This window comes from Mytilus californianus, unplaced genomic scaffold (assembly GCF_021869535.1).
Source record: "Mytilus californianus isolate M0D057914Y unplaced genomic scaffold, xbMytCali1.0.p SCAF_9, whole genome shotgun sequence".
Lineage (NCBI taxonomy): Eukaryota > Metazoa > Mollusca > Bivalvia > Mytilida > Mytilidae > Mytilus > Mytilus californianus.
The window spans coordinates 65,801,150-65,819,199 of NW_026262745.1; the positions used below are offsets into that span (position 1 = coordinate 65,801,150).

Sequence of the window (18,050 nt, forward strand, 5' to 3'; positions counted from 1 at the left end):
TATTGCATATTGAACTTTAAATGAACAACTTTTGATATATCATACATCTATCAATCTGGTATGATTTGCAAATTTCAATATCTGTAGGTAAACAAGATTAAATACCACCTTCCTCTGGATGTCTGGTAAAAAAAATCAAACACCCACAAAAAAACAAAATACTGACAGTAAAATAATGTTTAAAAGCAGAAAATAATCATGTCAGTACAAAAACTATTGTATCTGCCTTTTCTGTTCAATCTATTAAAAAATTAATATAGATGCAAGATAGAAATACACCGAATTCAAAACGTTTACATAGATTATTTAAAAAAAATTCTAATTAAGTAATGTTATTATTTGGTGTAAATATTTGAACTGAATAGAAACTGTAACAAGATTACTTTTTTTTCTTTCTTAGTCACAGCTGTTTTCTTTGATTGCTTCACTTGTAAGGATTCCACAGATTGCTTTTTCGTGTCAGTCTAAAATAAATGCAATAATTATTCAAATATCTTCCTTTTTGCAATAAAATGAATATTCAAGTCCAATAATTCAGTACATTTCCTATGATATTACAGGGTAATTGAATAATTTAAGCTTTATAGAAATAGTAACTTAACAAAATCAAGCACAAGAAAGTATTAAGGATAGAGTAACAAATGTATTCAAGCAACATTGTACTTGCGACTTATTGTATTCTTTAAATGTTTTTGCCTTTGAATTCAAAAATTATGTCTCATTAATCTTTCTATATAATTTGTAGGGATTAAAAAATTAAATGTTAAGATAAATGATATTTTAATTTTCTGCATTTCAATATCAGCATAAGTCTTTAAGTAAACAAAACAATACCTGATAGAAACTATGAATGACTGAGGATGACAAGATAACAGCCAGATCCTCAGTAACATCTAGGACTATTTCATTCCTCTTTAAACTGTATCTATAAGAAGTGGAAGTAGAATTAGAAAAATATAACAGTTTAAAACTATGAAGAGATTTAAGTTGTGGTACAATCTTGGATTAAAGGATTTTGTTATTCATATTTCATTGTTTTCAACCTTTTTTTAAGCATGTACAAATGAATCTTCTGCAATACAATATAAATTCAAATGTGCTATAGTATTTATATATACATCATATGTGTACTTGTTTTCAGACTTCTATATAACCTATCCTTTAAAGTAAAAGCTCCTTGATAGTATTTAAAATTAGAAACACTAAAATTGTTGTTGCCTCATGAAGTTTTGTTGGAATTTTTTTTAACATGCAAGCATTTAAAACACTTGAATATCAACTTTTAAAAAGCATGCCATGCATTTAAAATAAAATTAGAATAATTAAACTTATAACGATAAATTTCCAAAGTTTTCTTCAACATCATGCATTCATGCTAGTAAGATATCAATGAAGTTTTAAACCACAAAAAATACTTCATTCAAGTAATTACAAAAAGAAAAAAAATATCAACTTTTTATAGGCATGCCATGGTATTTAGTGGTCATTTAAAATTAATTAGAATACTTCAACTTATAACGATTAACTTTCAAAGTTTTGTTCAACATCATGCATTCATGTTAGTAAGACATCAATGGAGTTGTAAATCAAAAAACTTCTTCATTCGAGTAATTACAATAACAAAAACACATTAAAAGGTAACACAATAATGCAACGATGACAAACCCTGTTTTATAAGTTCCTCTTGGTTTTCTGTGAGACTAAATTAAGAAGGTAATGAAAACAAATAAAGTTATATAATTTTTGTTCAAATCATTTAAGGATGTTTGCTAGTCTTTGTTTTTGACAGATATTGGTAATCCTCTGGTTTTATTCACATGTAGTTCCATCAAAAAGTTAGAATGCTAACTCCGTCTATTCTTTTCCTAATTTATAACATATAGTTTAAAAAGCCTTTTATTTTTATTTTACATAGTTTTTAAAAGAAAAAGGTGCTAATGTTAAATGTATGGAAAATCTAGAGAGAATAAATTCCCACCAAATTTTAAATGGCTTACATCTTAAAAACAAGGACACAAACCTTTAATCAGTTATGATTTTTTAACTTATTTATATACTATAAAGTTATAAGTCTTTTAAAAAATATAGCACCGAACTTTGTTAACATCCCATCTTTATTAATTCAAAATACATATAAAATATGACAGGTATATTTTCCCATGAAATGTCAATAAAATGCATGTTAGCAGCCCTATATTTTTTTTTTTATCTATTAGCAATTTATCCTATAACTTTAAATTAGGGTCTATCATAGCTGCTTATGAACTTATAGAGAATCTATGATTTTATGATATTATCTTTGTTTTGTATTATAAAATGATATTTTCTATTTTAAATAGTACAAATTTTAATTTTTCACTTACTCTTTTATTATTTGATCTTCTTGCCCCAGCTGAAGACAATCTCTTCCTCTTAGAAGGGGTTCTTGAGGAATTCTGATGTTCAGCATCCTGTAATAAACATTCAAATGTAATTCTCAACATCAATCAAAGACAAATGTTAATACATGTACATATCATATAAAATCAGCAGTTACATAAACCTGGGAACAGTATATCTAACGGGAAATGAATCGGATAGGCTTTCCAGTATAAAATTGATAAAATCTCGGACTCCTCAAGACTTCGCAAGATTTATGGATTTTGGTGGCGTCTGACTGAAAATTTATCGGAACTGCTCAATAAAGTAATCACATAATTCTAATCGTAAATAAATACAAGTTTTATCATAAAGTAGATATATTTTGTCATATAAAATGACCAAAATAAGTGTGATTTATTTGATGTGAAGTGTTTTATAATGTTTTTGAATTTGGGAATACAATTGGCGCCATTTTTTTAATACCGTTTGCATTCTGTACCATTCTGTGATAAAATGAATGCAATTATAACAAACTTGAAGTGACAGAATACAAGTTTGATACAACTGTAAAACTAGTTTGAATGACATTTTATTGATATTATCAGAAATTATTAGGATAATAGCGAGTACGTTTTTGAAACATGTCCGTTTCCGTATCGTATCTTTATTACCTATGACACGACGATAAAATTGGCTACAATTAGGTAGTGTCAAGTCCCGTCAATATATATGTTCCTGCATAAACAGTAAGGAAACCGTTTCAATTGTGTTAACTATAATAAACACTTCACAAAAAGAAAATATTCAAAGTAAATCCATTATTTTGTAATACTTATGTCATTATCATGTTATGATTTGTTTATAATTCCATTTCTTATCTAGTACATCAATATGTACAATGAACAAATGTGCTTTTATTTTTTTCAAAGGCAGAGCCTGCATTTAAAAACCTGAATTAAAATGCCAGGGCGACCATTTAAAAAATATCATAGAAAATCAAATGTTAATTTCTAACAAGTTATTTGTCAGACATGCAAGATAGTGATAGACAAATACAAATATGCTTTTATCTATTCTTATACACAATCTATTAAATACCGTGTCAAAAGGTCTCTTTCCTGTATCAGAAGAAGGTACTGGTAGTCTCACCACTTCTGCATAGGTCATCTTGGGTGACAAAGATTCTACATCAGGTACCTGTACCTGAGATAAGGTTGCAGTCACGGATGTAACACACTTTTGTCTCTCTGCTAAATAGTTCTCTATAGTCATCTTCAAAATAAAAGCTCCATTTCTATTTACATGAAGTCCGTCCCTTCCAAGATGAACAGCAGGTTTAAAGAGCTGTGCATAATCAATAAAAAAACATCTACTGTAACCACAAGTTAAAGACTGTATACCAGCGTTCAACTTAAAGACATCTCTCTGCAGTCTTGGCAATGCTGACATGTTCCAATAACTACTCTCATAGTGGTTTACTGCACGGGGAAGTATGCCACAAATACCTATTTGCAACGATTTAAATTTCAGCAGCAAATTCTCTATCAGGAATCTATAAGATCTAAAGACAAAATAAGAAACTTGTACATGAGGCAAATAATATTCATCATATTCATTATAGTAAATAAGATTATTCAACCTATTGTTTATAATTAAAAGGAAAGCTATACCTGCCAAATTCATTACCATTAGAAACTAGGTAATTTTATATTATATATAACAAATGTTTCTTTGAAATCAATAATAATCAGCCAATCAAATTACATGATTTGTCAAAGATCTCAAATAATTATCGGTTACCGTTATTTTGGGAAAGAATTTAATGTGTTCGGCCAAATTCATTCAGTTTTTTTTATCACAAAACATGTAAATTTTATCGTAATCATGGTAACGCACCAAAAACATCATTTGGCAAGAATTTTTAACATTGTTCATCATGAAGGTCCCCTATTACGAACCTCATGATTGCTTACATACACTACATTTGAACTTTGGTGGATAGTCATCTAATGGGAAATTATACCTCATCTCTTTTATTTTTATATAGTATCAGCAAACAGGTTTACAATACACCAATCTCGAGTTGTTTTTTAATGAATGAGCAACACTGGTTGACTCGGGGTCAATCGGCATAAATTATGTCATTGAACAATCCGTTTTTACTGTGACGTAATAACATAACCATACACCTTATCGATATTTGGAAATCTGCGCCAGTGGGCCTGAGAATCTGCGCCGCTTTAACTTTTGATGTCATACAACAATCACTTTTCCATTGTGGCGTCAAAATTTCACGGGAACCTTTGTGATGTCCAGTAATGGCGGACAAATAGCGATTAGGTGTATTGTTACATACTAAAGGGGATTTTAAGGGAAGTGCACAAATCGAAAGTTGACTACCGGTATAAATTTTTGTATTTGTTTTTTTTAAACCTCCTTACCTCAAAGTTGATTCAACATCACCAAATACATCATTCGAACCTAGATGCAGAACAATCTGGTCCGGGTTTTCTGTCTTCATGGCACTCATCAGTTGGGAATAGAATTCTTTCCGGTCATTCTGTACTTTGGCACCAGGTATGCACAGTGTTCTAACTGGGTATTCAAACATTGGTACAAGCTGCTTCAGGTTGGAATCCCCTGCAATTAAAACGCTTCTCAAAACTTTATTAAGGTTAGTGTTAAACATTTCTATAATATAAGTATGAAACAATATCGATCAAATATGTTAAAAAATTTAAATACTACAAAATTCCTTCAACTGCAGGCAAATACAAAACACTAAGACGTAACAGTCAAAAGGACTATATTCTGTATCAATAAAAAACTTAGCTGGCTACTTTATGTCTCGTTTTATGTACAACAATTATTTACAAATATATACAAATCTATTTTCAGAAATAATTTTGGTTTTGGTACCAAAAGATTTAGACAGAAAAATACGCTATCGTCGTAGTTTTCTTGCTAGTTTGTCTCAAAAATACGATGCCGTATAAAAGAGGAAATATATATATACACAGACTCTCAATATCTATTCGGATATATTATCAAAATGTCGACAAAATATAGCTTTTTCTTTATCGCAGTGGTAAGAAATGTGGAAGATAGACGCTATAGGATGCAGCATTGGATGATGGGAGTTTGAGAGCACCATGTATCCTTTTAGCAGCCAATGAAAACCGCCGTCGCAACTTAACCTAATTTAAATATTAATTTGGGCATATGCAGAATATTTCCCATCCGACCTCTGATATATTGACCTAGAGATTTGCACATGAAGAAGCCATGCGCGTAGCTACGTTTACGTCAAAACGCCCGGGCGTACACTTGAATTTGGGGGAAAATTTTTTTTTTATCTAAATAAATTAAAAGAGTTGGTCAAAAACATTTGAGCCTTGTAGTTCTTTCTTCTGTGACTTTTTACGAAGAAAAGAGTGACAAATCTACCTTTTTAAACGATTGGACTGGAAAAATTAATTAAGCAAAGCTTTTATTAAAGATCTTTATCTTATAAGTGTGAGTGACTGAAGTCTAGATAATAAATATCGATAAATAGTTGCATAAATCAATACAAAGCTTGAAGCTGTCAAATTTAATTTAAAACTGCTTTATCCTCATATATGCCCCACCGCACATGGATTAAAATATATGAGATCATGTCTCCATGCATTCAATATATGACATCACCACAAAACTTTGTTTCATTGATTCGTATCTAGTTTTTGGTAAAGTCTCTACTTTTTGTTAAATGTCGAAGAAAAAAATAGATGAATTTTTTAAGCCAATATCATCTACTGCTACTTCGTCAAAGCATACAATTGCCCAGATACCATTGGAAGATGAACATTCTGTCGATTCTTCAAAGCCTAAAGATAATGCCGTTGCGGATTCGAACATTTCTGCCAGTGCTGATAGTACTAGTGACTGCTCAAGCTATATTGATATTTGTAAACTAAAAGAATCTAGCATTCAAGACTGTCAGATAAAAAAAGACATTCTCCAGAAAGAATGGGAGTCTATGAGCAGTTTCAAGTTTCCAGCAAGGTATTATTCTAAAATATAATTGGTTTCAATCGCAGCTTTCAGTTTTTCATATATATAAACAAATCTTAATTAAAAACAACGTTCAAACCTATGATTGCGTTGGATAAAAACCGCAATAAAAACCGCAATTTTTACACGTGTGCATGTAAAACAAATTTCTTGGTAGAGGTGTCTAAATACAGCACAAACAACATTTTCCAAAAGACCAAAAAAGTGAAAAGTATATTTTAACAAAACGCATTTGACTAACAGGTCGAACAACGGATTTTTTTAAACCTTGCTGACTGCCATTTGCGATTGCCAAATAAATTGATCACCAGATGTAACATGGATCCACTACCAAACAGAAAACAATAAACTTGCGGAGAAGATGGTATACCGCAAACATGAGGTGCAAAAATTTGTACACCATATCCGGATTTCGACAATTAATGTCTCTTCAATAACGGCAATTTAAAATAAATAAAATAAATATTTATGTTTTCAGGCTCATCGGTGGAAAAATGAGACGCTTAAATGCATCTTGGTTAAAAGAAAACGCATGGATGAGATATTCTATCAACAAGGATGCCATATACTGCGTTTATTGTACTTTTTTTGTCAAACGTGATATGAAAATAAAATCTTTTGGACTTTCGTCTCCTGTAAATGACTGGTCAAACTTGTCACATTTAGTAAAACGACATCTGCAAAATGATTCTGCTCACCATGATTGTGTAAGATTGGGACAAGACTTTTTGGATGTTGTAACTTCAAAATCAAAGTCAATAGCTTCTTCACTGTCATCCTTTCATCAAGAGACAGTAACAAAAAACCGACATATTCTTTCAAAAATAATTGATGTAATCATCCTGTGTGGACATCAAAATATGCCACTTCGTGGGCATGCTGAAGAAAAAAGTAACTTTATGGCAACACTAAAGACAATTGCCAAATCGGATGACGTCTTAGCTATGCATCTTGAGACTGCAACGTTAGTTAAATATACGTCCCCGGAAATCCAAAATGAATTGATCGACATATGTGCAGAGCAAATATTAGACCAACTTAAGGAATCGTGTAGTAACTCACCATTTCTTGCCATACTTGCTGATGAAACAACAGATAAAGCGACTCAAACTCAGCTTTCAGTATGTGTTAGATTTACAGAAACTATTGACAATGAAGTTAATGTCCGTGAATTATTTTTAGGGTTCCTGCACGCCAAAGCTACAACTGGAGAAGCAATTGCAAATCTGTTACTTGAATTTATGAATAAAAATGGTTTATGTCTACAAAAACTGAGAGCACAGGGATATGATGGGGCAAGTAATATGTCAGGTAGACATAATGGTGTCCAAGCACTTATTCGTAACCACGCACCTGATGCAGTTTATGTGCATTGCAAAGCACATTGTTTGAATTTAGCAATCGTGCATAGCTGTAAAGAGCCTGTGGTAAGGACAATGATGGCAACAGTCCAGGAGATAGCCTTTGCATTTGAATACTCCGCAAAAAGATTACAGGCCTTTTCTGAGGAACTCACTGGGAATGCGGTTGTTAGAGAGGCAATGGAACAAAAAACAAAGTTAAAGAAGCTTTGTGAAACAAGATGGTTTAGCAGATCTGATGCTCTAACAACATTCAAACATGCTTTTCCAGTAGTTGTAGATTCATTGGAGCATCTTCGGAATAACCGTGATGATAAAGCCGGGATGTTTAGAGCTGCTATTCTCCGGTTTGATTTCATCGTGTGCTTAGTTGTATGTCAGCATATCCTCAACTGTGTTGTTCATCTGTCATATTTTCTACAGGATATATCTTGTGACATGTTATCAGCTATAGATGAATGTCGAGTTGTGATATCTCAGCTTGAACGGATGAGACAAGATGACACAATATGGGAATCTTTGTTTGAAGAAGCCAAAAAAATCGCTAATGAGCATGATATTGAGCCATCTTGTCCAAGACGAGTCGGTCGCCAGCAAAACCGTGCCAATGTTCCTGCAGATAGTGCTTCTGATTATTGGCGAAGAGTACTTTATTATGTATTTTTGGACCATCTTATTAATGAACTACAACAGAGACTTATTGTTACAGAGCCAAGATTTCAAGCCAACTGCCTGTTACCTTCACAAGCTACCAAAAATCAAATCACAGATGCTAAAGTTGATGAATTATTTACAGCTTACAGGACTGACATTCCTGGAGATTTGGACTTCTTTAAAACCGAAGTTGATCGTTGGATCATTCGTTGGGGTTTGTCTGCACAGAAACCTTCTTCTCTGTGTGAAACTCTTAACATGACAAGAAAAGTCTTGTATCCATGTATTTGGAACATTCTTACCGTACTGATAACCATGCCCGTTGCGACAGCTACTGCGGAAAGATCTTTCAGTGTTTTACGTAGGGTAAAGACGTACCTACGCACTACTATGCACCAGGAGAGACTATCCGCATTAGGGTTAATGCATATTCACCGAGAAATCCCAATTAACGTAGAGGGAGTTATAGAAACATTTGCATCACGCAAAAACAGGAAAATGTCTTTTCTGTACTAGTCGAATACTGACTGTGTATCCATTACACATATATTTTGTTATTTAGATATTGATTGTCGATATTTTAGCTGTCTGCTTCTAGCATAGCACTGCATATACAGTGACTAGTCTAATAGTTCTGGTAACTTATTTAATTTATTCCCAATATGTATCAACGTTTACTTTGATTGTTTGAGACAATGTTACATGATGTACTTGTTATTAAAGTTTTCTTTGGTTAGTATAACTATTGAAGCTGAAATACGATATTGGTTCTGCATTTTTATTTTACACCAGACCATCTATCAATAATATTATTTTTTTCGTGTTTTCATTATAATTTCACGAAATTTGGGCAAGAAAAGTCGGGGAATAGAAATCAAAATAATTTACAGAATGGTAACATTAAAACGAAGTCTTGCTGTTTTACTATCTAAAGTTTCGAATTTTGTGTTGACTGACTGTGATACCCCACATCTATTTTCAAACATATTTCACAGTAACTGGATAGGACAGTTTAATCTAAAACAAATAACCATTATATTCCAAATAAACACAATGAATAAATTAAACATAAATAAATAAGCATATTATTTAGTCCCCAAAGTATGTTGAGTTTGTTTTGACAGAAATAGTATATATTTGTTTATGTTTATAACGCATGAGTTTAATTCCGAAGGATTTCGCTGAGGTTCGGGCGTACACTTAAAAATGGTCTAGCTACGCCACTGGAAGCTAAAGTTAAGAATGATGAATACACACATGAAGGATATTAAATTAACCTAACGTTTGGGTGGAAAATTAAATATATCTAAAGAAGAAAGTTATTATAATTTGAACAGAGACCGGCGGACAAATATAAATTTTAGTTTCAAAATTGAAATCTGGGATTTCCCGTTTTATAAATAGAGTATACACAATACTATTTATACAAATGGATTTTTGTTTTGTGCTAGAAGGTTGTTTTTCCAGGGATGAACGTATGATCATGAATTTATGATAAATCACAGATAAAGGATGTGGCATATTGATGATTAATACAGTATTTGAGTGAAATGTATACATGTATATGTTATAAATTTGTTTGAACTCTGTATGTTTCATTGATATATGTTTTTACGTATTTTTCATTTTTTGTTAGGAGTAAGTATATTAACACTGTTGTTCTCTTCTTACCCCAATGTATATATTGCTATCTTTGGAAAAGCGTCAACCCCCCCCCCCCCCTTTTCCCCACAAAAAAAAAAACAAAACTACCTACTGATGGACACACACACGCAATAACTTATTTCTAAGTTGGATACTTTAAATGCAGATTACGTTCTACTAATGGAAGTTTTGTTTGCAGTATTTAGCCATTAATCTTCGGTTGGTATCGCGGTTGTATAGAAGCCATGTTGGCTGGAGTATTAATGAATCCATTTTCCTGTAGAAGCCACGTTAGTCATGAAACGATATACGTATCTGTTACATTGTATATACACGAGACTTTTGATTTAATTGAATCGTGATAGATCTTTTTTATAAGATGTGTTTTTATTCATTTCATAAATGTGTTTGCAGTTTGTTATTGTGTCTATGTATTTTCCTTTCTCATTTCATGTTATATATTTCTTACCGAAGGTCAGTGGTTTTCTCCGACATCTGCTACAAATCTACAAATTAAAAAAAAATGACCGCCTCGAAATAGCACAAAAGTGCTGAAAATGGCATGAGAATGGAAACAGGGAATGTGCCAAAATGACAACAACCCGACCAAAGAGAAGAAAACAACCCAATGCCACAAAAGGGTCTTCAACACAGCGAGAAAAATCCGGACCCAAAGGCGGGCTTCAGCTGGCCCATAAATAAATATGTGTACTAGTTCAGCAAAACAGACGCCAACTTACAAATGAAACAAAATTTAAACTGATTGAAAGATTATGTCTTCATCATACGAAAATCAAGCACAATATCTCCCGTTAGGGGTTTAGTATCATATCATGATAAAATATATGAAAATAATTAACATAGCCCGTATCATGCCAACAACTGGTTTTGGAATTAATGTGTTTATTTCCGATGCAAAGACCCTATGAGTGAATCAATATTAATTAAAAAAAAATGCTATTTTTAATTACCTGACAACAGTATCGTAACTATATAACTATGACCTTTCTATAGGTCAATTTTCAACCAAATTGTTTAAAGTCTTGTAGTGAAAACGACCGTTTGGAAGTCAATTGGTAATAAAAATAACACCTGTTTTTTTGGAAATCTTGATTTAGTATACCATGGAGCGCATTAATCCTATATTTTAATGCAACTTATTCAACACGTAAATGTTGGCTCAAAATAGTCCAATGGTGCCCCTTTAATAGCGAATGTGTGTCTGTGCTGTTATGAATTACAATTTAAGGCTAAACTCATGAAAAAAAAACGTCTAAATTCCATTCAATTGAGAAATTCAATAACCCTTACGTTTTCTCGATGATATTTTTTTCGTTATAAAATCAAGAATTCTCTAATATACTGCCAAAATTTTTTTGCTAAAAGTTTTACACCGAATCTATATATTTTGCTTTGAAACCAAAATATTGGCGAAAAAATAATTAAAACAAAACTTGTGTTTCAGATTAAGAAAAGGTCTAGGAAACACTCAGAATGCACGATTTTGCGTAATTTTTCGCCTAGCTCCGCTCGGCCCTTATATTTATTTTCATAACTTTTTAGAGAGGCTAGTTTCCGCACTGCTTTAATACCTTATCCCATTTTAACCAATATTGTGTTTGTACTTATGCAATATATGCAGTTTGGAATTCAGAAGATTCATTTCCAGAGGATGATGATTTATTCTGATTAAATGGTACATAATGACTTGACTATGTTATTTAAGAATAAAAAAAAATGAATTTAAAATCGTGTATTTTCAAATATTATAAATATAATTGTGAAAATAAATAATCAGTCCCTTCTTGTTTTCATGAAAATGAAAAATCATGCTTCAACAGTGCAGAAAAATGAATAATCTGACAGTGTCCTTTTAGCCTACAAAAATAAATAGCCCATCTAAAACAAATCCTCCAGCAACATCCCCGCCCCCGCCCAAAAATCAAATGATCGTCCCCTTATTTCAAACTTTATACTGAATAAATTTATATTAAACTTAATTTCACATCCTTAATTTTACGGTGATGGTATTTACCGAGCTCGGCAACTTAGATACGATCCGGGTAAACTTATCAATCTTTTGAATAAACTTATTCTAAAAGGTTACCAATTCAACACTGTAATTAGATATTTGAATATTGTTTTTATTGGAATAAATATTGATTTTGTAATTTTTGTTATAAGTTAGGCCGTTAGTTTTCTTAATTGAATTGTTTCATATTATTCATGTCGGGCCCTTTTATAGCCAGACTATATAATTTCGGGCTTTCCTGCCACATTCTTTGTGTGCCTATGTCGGGGCCTTTTATAGCCAGACTATACAATTTCGGGCTTTCCTGCCACATTCTTTGTGTGCCTATGTCGGGGCCTTTTATAGCCAGACTATACAATTTCGGGTTTTCCTGCCACATTCTCTGTGTGCCTGCCCAAAGTCAGGAACCTGGGGCCGTGTCAATTAAAGTATCCTAAGATATGTCCTAAGACATGTCTTAGGACATTGTTTAGGATAGTCTTAGGACGTGTCTGAGATATGTCTTAGGATGTAAAACAAAGCTATCTTAGGACAGTCCTAACTACGATGGTCCTAAGACCATCCTAACATGTTTATTTAATTAATACAATATGTAGTGAATGAAATGAAATAGATTTTGATGCATTTCTTTATATATTTAAAGGTTATTTGTTAGTGTTTTTTTTAGGGGTTGGGGGTCTCATCTGTTATGAAAAAAAAACACAAAATAAAGGTTTTAACATATACTAATAAAAACATAATATAAACTGTAAAAATGAAAGAATAAAATGAACATACACAGCGGCCATATTTGTTGTTTTTATTTCAACTTAGGACACCATAACTCTTAGGACTATCCTAGGACCATCCTAAGACACGTGACCTATTCATATATCCTAACTTTAAGTCCAAATTTAGGACACATCTTAACTTAGGAGACTTTCGTTAACCTGACTTAGGACTAAGACGTGCCGTAAGACCATCCTAAGACACGTCCTAGTCCTAAGACCGCTTCGTTGACACGGCCCCTGTAGTTCAGTGTTTGTCGTTGATTCATGTCTTAATTGTTTTTTATAAATTGTTTTGTTATAAATTAGGCCGTTAGTTTTCTCAATTGAATTGTTTCATATTTTTCATGCCGGGGCCTTTTACATGTTTTATAGCCCGATTATACGATACGGGGTTTTCTCGTTGTCGAAGGCCGTACGGTTGCCTATAACTGCTTACATCCACTACACTTGAACTTTGCATTGGTGGATAGTTATTTTTCTCGTTGGCAATCATAACACATGTCCTTATTTCTAAAAATACATGTATATTTCGTTTTGACCAAAAGTTTCATTCTGCAATTGTTTTTGCTAGTTTAAGTAAACAATGACATCAGACTGAGGCACTATTTGTTGTCCAAGAAGGGCTACTTTTGTTCTAAGTTGGAGTGAGTGATTTCGTGGTATGACACATAAAAAGAGATAAACGCCATTGAAAATAAGTTCTACTTGGTTGACTGTGATCAAATTAGAAATTCCTACATTAGATTTATGTTTAAATAAAGGACAGGCTTATGATAATGGAGGTAACTTTTTTAAATATGTTTCCAGTTGGCCAAAAGAATTATTTGTTTTCCTTTTTAGGTGGGCTAAAATTAAAGTTGCTTGTTCTAAATCTAAGTTTCCACACTAAAATACACTTACATCGTATTAATTTTTTTTTCTGGCAGATTTTGTTTTTCTAGTTAATTTCTGCATCCTATGCAATCTTTCCAATCACGGCCGGGAATGACCTTTTCAACAACTTTTTATGTTTGTATGTTTATTACTTAGACATTTTAATAAGACCAATGTATTCCATTTTTCTAATATGGCGCTGAATGTCACAGTTATTAAAAGCAAGGATGCACACATTAGAAATTGATCTGTCAGTTTAGTGAGCATGGTGAGAGAAAGAAAACAGATAGTTTCCCATTAATTTTGTACATGTGCATATAACTGTATTTAGCAAAGTATAATGGGTATACCAATCAAAACTTGGGTGCGAAGGGTGTGTGTGCAGAAAATATGCAACAAAAAATGATTCTTTTAAGGTATTTGTTGTTTTCCTTATCTTAAAAAACTTATTTTTAAGGTCTTGCAAATATATGCTTGCTGTTCGGTGTTATCCAAGGCTCCGTGTTGAAGGCCGTACTTTTTACACATTGTGACTTGGATGGAGAGTTATCTTACCTCCTATACATTTCTAGGAATATGATTGGTTAAAAGCGTCCGTGTGGTTACCGTGTATATTCCATATTAGGTTAGTAGGGAGGCGGGGCTTATTTCCTACACGGTTAGTAGTGGTGTTACGTCCCTTTATAAAAACAAAACGGTACTGAGAAAAAATCTTAAAGGTTTCAACAGACGAAGAAATTGATGATGAAGATTGAAATAAATTCATAAAACACATTTAAACCTAACAAGTTGTTATTGTTGGCATCTGTTTTTGTAAGATCAATGGGAGTAGTTTCTTAATGCTAACGGTATTGAAGACTTGCTCATTTTGATAGGTCACTAGTCTAAATTTCACACGTTAAGATAGTCGGTAAGATAAATTCGTTACATAGTCTACTAGTGACGTAATACGGTATATATGAGGTCAGTAAATTCCATATGGGGATTCGAGCTTCGCTCTCACCCCATATTGAATTTACTGACCCCATATATACCGTATTAGGTCACTAGCACACTATGTAACTAATATTATCTCACTGGCACTCATACCCCATCTACTTATTTCTATAAACAACAATTTCTTAGTAGTTTGAGTTTAAAACTTTTCTTTTATTCTTGTTGTTATATACAAATGTTTTTTATTATATATTTTAAGTTGTCATAAACTATGAAATCATAACACACAATTTAAATAAGCCTGGTATTTAAATATAATATTCTATTTGATAAGTATAGATTTTTTTACAATTTCTTAAAACATTTATGTTAATATATGTATATGAATTCATTTTGTTAATATTTTTTTCAAAAAGCAGTTGCGAGTAATATAACAATACATAGGAACGTCGCCTACACACAATCTCAATACTGATATTCTCCGAAAACTTTATTGGACCACCCAACCACCCACACATATACAAACACACATCCGTGTTAAATCCCAAGATATTATGTCATCAAAGATCATGATCTAATGTCAACAAGTTGAGTATGAGCAGTCGAGAATACAACAGTCACGATTCATTCTATTATTAGTCTGAAAGAAAAAAATAGTCATTTTAAAAACAAGAGTGTGATTACGAGTTTATACTAGACTGAAGTAGACCTGCACATGCGTGCTGGCAAAGTTTTATTCTTTAGAAAGCAAGTCGTGACACTAGGACTATTACAATTCTGGCTTTCAGCCAACCAGACAGAGTTTTTTCTGCTACTCTGATTATAATTTGGTTGACAGTTAAAAAGTAAATACAAAATTCAAAGTCTTTGGATTGATTCGGCGACGAATCAAACAAAAGCATTATTTTTGCGATTTAGGCGCATATGCTACCACGAGACCACATAGGGAATGAGTTGTTGTAATTTTTGGTTGCGTAAAAATGAGAAAATAAAGTTAGTCATATTTTAATAATACATTTTGTAAGAGGTATCGCGGCCTTCCTGTACCCGGATCGTCCAGATTATTTTTTGGTAATAAAATGCTTACGGCTTTGTAATGAGTATAGTGGTTTGGGTCCAATATTATTATGGCGTCAACATTGCTTTTAAAACGTCTACCTTTGTTGGTAAATCAAATACAGACTATTGTCTTGATCGCAAACCACACAAATAGCTATAGCTAGATTAGATTGGAAGAAGTAGTAATATTGAGGTTGCACTCTTCTGTCAGTATTTTAATATTTAATGCACCACTGTGCCTTATAAAACATTCATCATAAATTAACTTTTATATAATTTAGTGGCTTTATTGTGTCAACATCAGGATACAATGAGTTCCTTTTCTGTTACAGGGGTAGCTATAGATAGAGATAGATTTGAAGGAGGTAGTAATATTGAGGTCTCACCCTTTTAAGAGTTTTTTTCAAAATTCAATGCACCACCATGCCTTATGAAACATTCATAACTCGAGTGAATATATGGTTCGACTGTGAATTATTTACATGAAAATACCGAACATAAAATCCTACCAAAAACATTGTCACGATGGTGCGCATGCGTTGCATTTTTACCAAGTTTAACAATAAGGTTCATTTGTTTAATTTTAGTCCAGTCATGGGAAAAAGGTTAATTTTTATATAATTTAGTGGCTTTATTGTGTCAACATCAGGACACAATGAGTTCCTTTTCTGTTACAGGGGTAGCTACAGCCAGAAATAGATTTGAAGGAGGTAATAAGATAACAAGAGAGTCTGATGATTTGTATGGTCCGTATGATATTCCAGTGAACACCTCCTTCATGGTGTACCCATTTTCATCCGTTAGCCCTAGCTGAGACATGGTCCGATTGACCATCTGAAGCAAACCACCAACATTCTTATTAAATATTCCAACTGCATATCTTCCTTCAGGACTTAATGGTCGGAGCCAACTTTCCAGTCTACCTGTCTGAAAAAGTAAATATACTAAGTAAAAAAGTTTAGCAACATAAAATTATGCTTTAATAAAAAAAAATATCCAAAGTTGTGGAAATAAATGTTTAATAATTGTATTTTATGATTAATGTTCTTGGTTTCAATAATTTATTTATTGTTAATATATTATTTCTTTTTGAAATGTAGAATTGAAAATATTTGTTGCTTAACTTTTTGTACTCAGTATACCTTTTTGATTCATAAAGAAAATTAAAGGTCAGTTGCATTTAAAAAAGATAATTGCATATACTATACATTGTATCACGAATAACGAGCATAAGAGAATGAATGAGATTTGGCTTATAATTTAAAATAAAACAAAAACAATTCAAAGTTTCAGTAAAAAGAGGTTACACATTTCAATTCATCATTGTCAAGCTGCTGACTAAATAAAAAGCCATGTTCTGTTATTATAAAGCACCCATGCAACCACTTTGTTATTATAAAGCACCCATGCAACCTTATAGGTGTTTTATAATAACAAGATGCAGCAGATTTTGAGAAAAGTGAGATGAAAATATTTTTTTGACGAACGGACGGACGGATGGACGAACAAGGTGATTTTAAATTATACTCCACACTTATAGTGTTGTATAATTGATGTATGAAGAGGAAATCCAGATAAGTGGGTTTTTTTGCAGGTATATGCATTGAGGCTGTTTTTTGTTCTTTGGTCGGGTTGTTGTCTCTTTGACACATTCCCCATTTCCATTCTCAAACTAATTGAGAACTCAGTTAAAATTTGTATACAGAAGTATTGTTAAGAGAAATAAGAAAATGTTCTACGATGACAGAATACTTATAAATTTATTTGGATTTGGTATTTAAACACTTACATATCCATCTATGTTCCAAATTCTTTTTCCAGCAATACCGAGTGGGTCCTGATGTATAGCCAGTAACTCTTTATTTAATAACAACTGTTTTGCTGACTCATCAATGTTCCTGAGATCTACCGACATAAACAACGGTGCCGCCATTATAGCCCACAACCCAATCTGTGTCTGCTGCTGTCCGGCGCTTAATGAGAAATCACCAACTATCAGCTACAATTGAAAGAAAAAATATCAATTTCATCAGGAAAAATTAATTTTATGCATGTAGCTAGAAACAGTTCATTGCTTTATTGATTGGTGATTTACGTCACTTTCAGCACCATTGCGCTATTTCGTGGCGGTCAGATTTTATTGGTGGAGGAAGCCGGAGTGCCCGTAGAGTACACCGACACTCGGTAGGAAAGCTAGAAACAAGAATCAAGAGTACACACGCTAAAATGTCTCGCCTGCTTTACTGACCATTGATAATATGTTGATAGTCCTAAAAATAAAGCTTTACTACGAGAATCACATAAACT

The 18,050-nt window shown here is 32.5% G+C and overlaps 2 protein-coding genes across 3 annotated transcripts in view; both read right to left on the reverse strand.

Annotated features, from left to right (window-relative positions):
• Nucleotides 1-335: 335 nt before the first annotated feature.
• On the reverse strand, nucleotides 336-5,613 carry LOC127713954 (uncharacterized). Its single transcript, XM_052219905.1, has 6 exons — nucleotides 4,803-5,613; nucleotides 3,460-3,922; nucleotides 2,364-2,450; nucleotides 1,666-1,700; nucleotides 835-925; nucleotides 336-464 (listed from the first exon to the last, which is right to left on the reverse strand). Exons 1-6 carry the CDS (start codon nucleotides 5,048-5,050, stop codon nucleotides 336-338), a joined length of 1,053 nt encoding a protein of 350 aa, XP_052075865.1. The 5' UTR covers nucleotides 5,051-5,613.
• A 9,282-nt stretch (nucleotides 5,614-14,895) lies between these two features.
• The window catches only part of LOC127714304 (alpha-N-acetylgalactosaminidase-like), a 57,776-nt gene continuing 54,621 nt past the window's right edge, over nucleotides 14,896-18,050 (reverse strand). The window contains exons 7-8 of one of the 2 annotated variants that reach the window (XM_052220365.1): nucleotides 17,533-17,598; nucleotides 14,896-16,670 (exon numbers count right to left, since the gene is read on the reverse strand). In XM_052220365.1, the coding sequence (XP_052076325.1) occupies nucleotides 16,389-16,670; nucleotides 17,533-17,598 (348 nt within the window). In that variant the 3' untranslated portion in view covers nucleotides 14,896-16,388. Of the gene's footprint in view, nucleotides 16,671-17,532; nucleotides 17,743-18,050 lie in introns of both variants that reach the window. The other variant, XM_052220366.1, reaches the window with a different exon arrangement.

Coding starts and splice junctions, on each gene's coding strand:
- LOC127713954 (XM_052219905.1), bottom strand. CDS start 5,050: ATGTTTAACACTAACCTTAATAAAGTTTTGAGAAGCGTTTTAATTGCA. Junction 3,923..4,802: donor GATGTTGAATCAACTTTGAG/GTAAGGAGGTTT, acceptor TTTTGTCTTTAG/ATCTTATAGATTCCTGATAG. Junction 2,451..3,459: donor GAAAGAGACCTTTTGACACG/GTATTTAATAGA, acceptor TGTTTATTACAG/GATGCTGAACATCAGAATTC.